The following is a 5,816-nucleotide window of genomic DNA, read 5'->3' on the forward strand; positions in this document are numbered from 1 at the left end:
GAAGAGAAAAAAAGTAGAAGTGAAGGGGGCTTGAGACTTGAGAGAATGAGGATGGGGAATATGTTAGAGAAGAGGAAGAAGGGGGGTTAGGATTAGGGAGGGGTCTTGAAGATGGTTGTACCGATTGGGGGGGGGGATTTTGTGATTTAAGAGGGGTTTATTAGATGAGGGGTTATTAGAATAAACGAAAAATAATAACATAAAAAATTAAAAACAATCAGAAAATATAACACAAAAATCGTCAGATTTTGGGCGGAACTAGCGCGGTCGTAGCGCGGCCGCGCTAGCCCAGGCAGAACACAAGCCCATTTGCGCAGCCTCTAGTGCGGCCACTAGCAAGATCGTGCTAGTAGCACACCCAGTAGCGCGTTCAATAGCGCGGGCGCGCAAATATTTTTGAGCCCAGGCAAAATGTTTGCCCATATGCGCGGCCCATAGCGCGCCTGTAGCGCGGGTGCGCTCCTGGGAGACAACGCCTGATTTAACGTCATGGCACGACGCATACAAGTGCATTTAAGGCTCGCTCGACCTCTAAGGTTCGGTCAGGTGGATCTCTGACACTTCCTTTGGTTCTTTCATGCCTATGTATAGCTTCAACCTCTGCCCATTGACTCTAAACGTGTGAGAGTCTTTCTCTGAGGCAATCTCTACAGCCCCTGAAGGGAATACTTCAACCACTCGATATGGACCAGACCATCGTGACTTAAGCTTACCAGGGAACAACCATAATGTTGAGTTACAGAGCAATACCATGTCCTCGGGTTTGAAATCTCGCTCAACAATGTTCTGGTCATGCAACTTCTTCATTCTTTCCTTGTACAACCTTGTGCTCTCAAAAGCAAGATTTTGGAACTCGCCAAGCTCATGGAATTCAGTGATTCTCGTTGTGCCCGCAGCCTCAATGTCTAGGTTAAGCTATTTCAGTGCCTACCAAGCCTTATGTTCAAGTTCCACTAGCAAGTGACAGGCCTTCCCAAACACCAACTTATATGGGGATATACCAATTGGTGTTTTAAAAGCAGTTCTATAAGCCCAGAATATATCATCTAGTTTTTTTGCCCAATCAGTTCTTGTGGCATTTACAGTTTGGTCAATACACTCTTTATCTCTCTATCAGACACTTCCACCTGTCCACTAGTCTGCGGGTGATAAGGGGTAGCCACCTTGTGGCGTACATAATACTTTGCTAGCAACTTCTCGAAGGCTCTATTACAGAAGTGGGTGCCTCCGTCACTGATAATCGCTCTCGGGGTCCCAAAACGGGTGAATATGTTCTTCTTCTTCAAAAACCCCACCACCACTCTTGCATCATTAGTGGGCAATGCTGCAGCTTCTACCCATTTGGACACGTAATCCACAGCAATAAGTATGTACTTATTGCCAAAGAAGCTGACAAAGGGTCCCATGAAGTCAATCCCCCAGACATCGAACACTTCCACCTCTTGAATTGGGTTCATGGGCATCTCATGGCAACGAGAAATGTTCCTGGTTCACTGACATTCATTGAAGCCCTTCACCCATTGGTGCGCATCTTTAAACATTGTTGGCCAAAAGAATTCAGCCTCTAGCACTTTCGCAGCTGTCCTGACCCCTCCAAAATGTCCTCCATACGCCGATGCGTGATAAGCCTGCAAAACCGAAGATTGTTCTATCTCGGGGACACATCTCCGGATCATATTGTCAACATATAGTCTAAACAGATAAGGCTTATCCCAATAATACATGCGGCAATCACGATAAAACTTTTTCTTTTGTACAGATGAAAGGTCATGGGGAACTATACCACTAGCCAGGTAATTTGCATAGTATGCATACCATGGCACTTACTCGAGGCTAATAGCAAGCAGCTGCTCATCCGGAAAGGTTTCCAAAATATCTTCAACCTCGACTGAGTTTTCAGCTCCCTCAAGTCGTGATAGATGGTCAGTGACTTGGTTTTCTGTGCCCTTACGGTCACGAATTTCGAGGTCAAATTCTTGTAGTAGTAGTACCCAATGAATCAGGCGTGGCTTAGACTCCTTCTTCTCAATCAAGTACCTGAGAGCTGTATGATCAGTGTATACAATTATCTTAGAGCCAATCAGGTATGATCTGAACTTGTTGAAACCAAACACCACAACCAACATCTCCTTCTCCGTCACCTTGTAGTTCAGCTTGGCTCTACTCAGCATTCTACTAGCATAGTATATTGGATGCATTAGCTTGTCTTTCCGCTGTCCCAGCACTGCCCCCATTGCGTAGACACTGGCATCACATATGAGGTCGAATGGTTGCTCCCAGTCGGGGGCAATAATGATGGGTGTTGTGACTAGCCTTTTTTTCAGCTCCTCGAATGCTACCCTGCAATCATCAGAAAACAAGAAGGGGTGATCTTTTTCTAACAACTTGCAGAGAGGATTGGCAATTTTTGAGAAGTCTCTTATGAATCTCCGGTAGAAACCGGCATGCCTGAGGAAGATCCTAATTTCCTTGACTGAAGTTGGAGGGGGGAGCTTTGCTATCACATCCACTTTAGCATGATCCACCTCAATGCCCCTCTTCTAGCAGAATTTTATGCAGACAGTAGGCGGGGATGATCCCCTTTATGTCTGCCATGGTCCACCCAATGGTAGTCTTACACTCCTTCAGTACCTGCAAGAGTTGTTGTGCCTGCACATCTAACAAACTAGATGAGATAATAACAGGTAATGTAGAGTCAGGTCCAAGGAACTCATACTTGAGATGGGCGGGCAGTGACTTCAACTCCAGTTTTGGGGGTTCTTCGATGGATGGCTTGGCTGGAGGAGTTTCTCTATTTTCTAAGTGCAAAGTCTCAAATTCAAGAGTTCTATCCAAGAACCCTCTGCCCTCTAATGCCAACACCCATTCCGCCAGTTCTTCTCCATTTACCTCATCTACATTTATCAGACATGCAGCAAGAGGGTCCTCAATAGTCAGCATCTCATCATCAGTCTCTACGATTACATCCACGACATCAATAAGAGAGCAATTAGTGAATTTACTTGGTCGCCTCATAGATTTCTGCACATTGAATGTTATTTCTTTATCATTCAATCTCATCTTTAGCTCTCCAGTCTCACAATCTATGATAGCTCTCCCAGTGGCCAAGAACGGCCTTCCCAACATTATGGGAATCTCTTCATCCACTTTGCAGTCTAAGATCACAAAATCTGCAGGGAACACAAACTTCCCTACCTGAATCAACACATCGTCTAGGATACCAGAGGGTCTTTTTACAGTCCTGTCAGCCAGCTGCAACAACATAGAGGTGGGTCTAGATCTTCCAATTCCTAGCCTCTTATAAATTGCCAGGGGCATAAGATTTATGCTGGCTCCTAGGTCACACAGTGCTTTAGCAAAAGCAAAATTACCAATAGTGAATGGAATTGTAAAGCTCCCTGGGTCAGATAGCTTTTCCGCAATTGGTCTAGTCACCACTGCACTACAGGTCTGAGTAAGAGTAACTGTGGCCAAGTCTTGGAAATCAAATTTTTGGAACATCAAGTCCTTCATCATTTTTGCATACCCAGGCATCTCTTTCAAAGCATCAATCAATGGAATATTTACCTGGATTTGTTTCAGCATCTCAAAGAATTTCTTGTATTGCTCCTCTTTTTGGAACTTAGCCAGCCTCTGAGGGAATGGTGCAGGAGGTCTCTTCTTCCCAATGATTTGGGATTGATCTTTGTCAGCTACCACCTCAACGACTGGTTTCTGGGTTGTCTCATCTTCTTTCTCAGTCTCAATCTGAATGTTATTTTCTTCCTGGGCAGGCTGGACTGTCACCTCTATCAGTTTCGTTGACTCATCCAGCTCAATGGACACTGGTATGAGTGTCTTAGCTTGTCTGGTTTCTCGAGACCTCTCTTGCTCTAAATCCAAATCTCTGCCATTACGTAGACTCACTGCCATCAGTTGCTTCGGGCCTTGATCTTTTGGATTTATCTAGGTATCAGCAGGTAATGTCCCATGAGGACGATTGTTCAGAGACATTGAAATTTGGCCCATCTGCACTTCAATATTCTTGATAGCTGAATCGTGTGCATCTACTCTCTCAATAATTTTTGCATTAGACCCAATAACCTGTTGCATCATTGCCTCAAGTCTAGCAAACCCATCTTCCTGTCGTCCACCATGTTGCTGCTAAGGAGGGTGATACCCCTGCTATTGATTCTGATTGTTATATCCCTGTGGCCTTAGGTAAGGTGCCATATTGTTAGGAGGTCTCATACCTCCCATGTTCCTATTGTTGAACTGTGGCTGGATTGTCCTATACGACTGATTTTGCTGGCCCCGATTCTGACCACCCTGTCTCTGGCCTCCATAATTAGACACATAGTTCATGTATTCAGGGTAGTGATGATGATCATGTTCTGCATTCCATTGGTTACCAATTAGCTGACTAATGCAAGATGTGCACAAGACCCCATTAGTAGTATCTACGATGTGTACCTGCTGCTTCTGCCTTGACTCTTCCACCTTTTTAGTGAGTATACTCATCTGTGTCAATAAGGTGGCCATATTTTCAGCCATAGAGTTGGATGGATCTAAGGGCACTGAGTGAACCACTGGAGTGATAGGTGCATTCCTGGTTGTCCATCCTGAATTCTGCGCCATCTTATCGAGCAGACTCTGGCCTTCTCTCCATGTTTTGCTAAAAAATGCTCCACCAGCTGAAGTATCAACAATGTTCTTCACGCTATCTGACAATCCCATGTAAAACCGCTGCCCCACATCAGATCTGGAATACCATGATGCGGACATATAACCAATATCCCTTTGAAACGTTCCCATGTTTCATGTAGTGTCTCCATTGGTCTCTGTTTAAAACTTAAAATTTCATCAATTTGTTGAGCAATCTTGTTGGGTGGGTGGAACTTGTTATGGAATTGCTTGACTAACTCCTCCCAAGTTGTTATGTAATTTATGGGGAGTGAGTTTAGCCAGGTCTTGGCAGCTCCTGTCACTGAGAATGGAAACAATAACAACTTGATTGCTTCCGGAGTTACGTTAGGCTGCCTCTGGGTTTTGCAGATTGACAGAAAATTTTTCAAGTGCTATTGAGGATCTTCGATTTGGGACCCCGAAAATAGTCCTTTGTTTTGCAACAAGTGCAGTATTTTATTCGTGATTTGAAACGATTCAGCCTGTATCTGCGGGACTACAATCGTTGTGGCCAGATATTCAGCTGTGGGTTGTGCCCAGTCATAGAGAGTAGCCTTTGGCACGATTGGTATAGCTGGGTCTACTTCGTGATCCCCCATGTCTGGTTCGAATAGTTCAGTTGTTTGTTGTTGTTTATTTTTTTCGGTTGGCCCGATTCAAGGCCTTGAAAACTCTCTTGAGATCTGATAATGATTCAAATACTTCACCAGTTCTCGATGAGTTTCTAGGCATGCACCTGTACACCCAAGTCAACAAACGTTAAACTTTCAATGTATAGATTGGGTGTAGAGAAAACTGACTACACTAAGAATTTTTGTATTTCTTTCAATTGTAATTGATAACACCGTTAATTCCCCGGTAACAGCACCAAAATTTGATCACGCCCAACTATGCCTTATAAAAAGGACACGCGGACATTGCAAATATAATCTGAGTATTTATCCCAGAGTCGAACCCACAAGGAATTAACCTATCAATTACTTCTCGTTAGGCTTACTAAATTCCACATAATCAACTTCCCAAACGTTGTAAATAATAATTGAGGGTATTTCTACTAACTACAAATGAATGTAACTAAGTAACTAAAAACTAACTATGATTGAGTTGTAAACAATTAAGAGAAGGTTCTAAGGTTATGATTTCCCCTATTG

At 43.8% G+C, this 5,816-nt stretch overlaps 1 protein-coding gene and 1 non-coding gene across 2 annotated transcripts; one reads left to right on the top strand and one right to left on the bottom strand.

The window, feature by feature from the left end:
* Nucleotides 1-1,823: 1,823 nt before the first annotated feature.
* On the bottom strand, nucleotides 1,824-3,912 carry LOC138882699 (uncharacterized). The gene is made up of 3 exons (XM_070163313.1): nucleotides 3,568-3,912; nucleotides 2,632-3,450; nucleotides 1,824-2,540 (listed from the first exon to the last, which is right to left on the bottom strand). The coding sequence occupies exons 1-3, from the start codon at nucleotides 3,910-3,912 to the stop codon at nucleotides 1,824-1,826; spliced, it is 1,881 nt and encodes a 626-aa protein (XP_070019414.1).
* An 834-nt stretch (nucleotides 3,913-4,746) lies between these two features.
* LOC138884415 (small nucleolar RNA R71) lies at nucleotides 4,747-4,853 on the top strand. The gene has a single exon (XR_011404609.1). It is a non-coding gene; the product is annotated as a small nucleolar RNA R71 (small nucleolar RNA).
* The last annotated feature ends 963 nt before the right edge of the window (nucleotides 4,854-5,816 follow it).

This window comes from Nicotiana sylvestris, chromosome 12 (assembly GCF_000393655.2).
Source record: "Nicotiana sylvestris chromosome 12, ASM39365v2, whole genome shotgun sequence".
Taxonomy (NCBI): domain Eukaryota; kingdom Viridiplantae; phylum Streptophyta; class Magnoliopsida; order Solanales; family Solanaceae; genus Nicotiana; species Nicotiana sylvestris.

Coding starts and splice junctions, on each gene's coding strand:
- LOC138882699 (XM_070163313.1), bottom strand. CDS start 3,912: ATGGCAGTGAGTCTACGTAATGGCAGAGATTTGGATTTAGAGCAAGAG. Junction 3,451..3,567: donor AGATGCTGAAACAAATCCAG/GTAAATATTCCA, acceptor ACTCTTACTCAG/ACCTGTAGTGCAGTGGTGAC. Junction 2,541..2,631: donor AGGCACAACAACTCTTGCAG/GTACTGAAGGAG, acceptor AAATTCTGCTAG/AAGAGGGGCATTGAGGTGGA.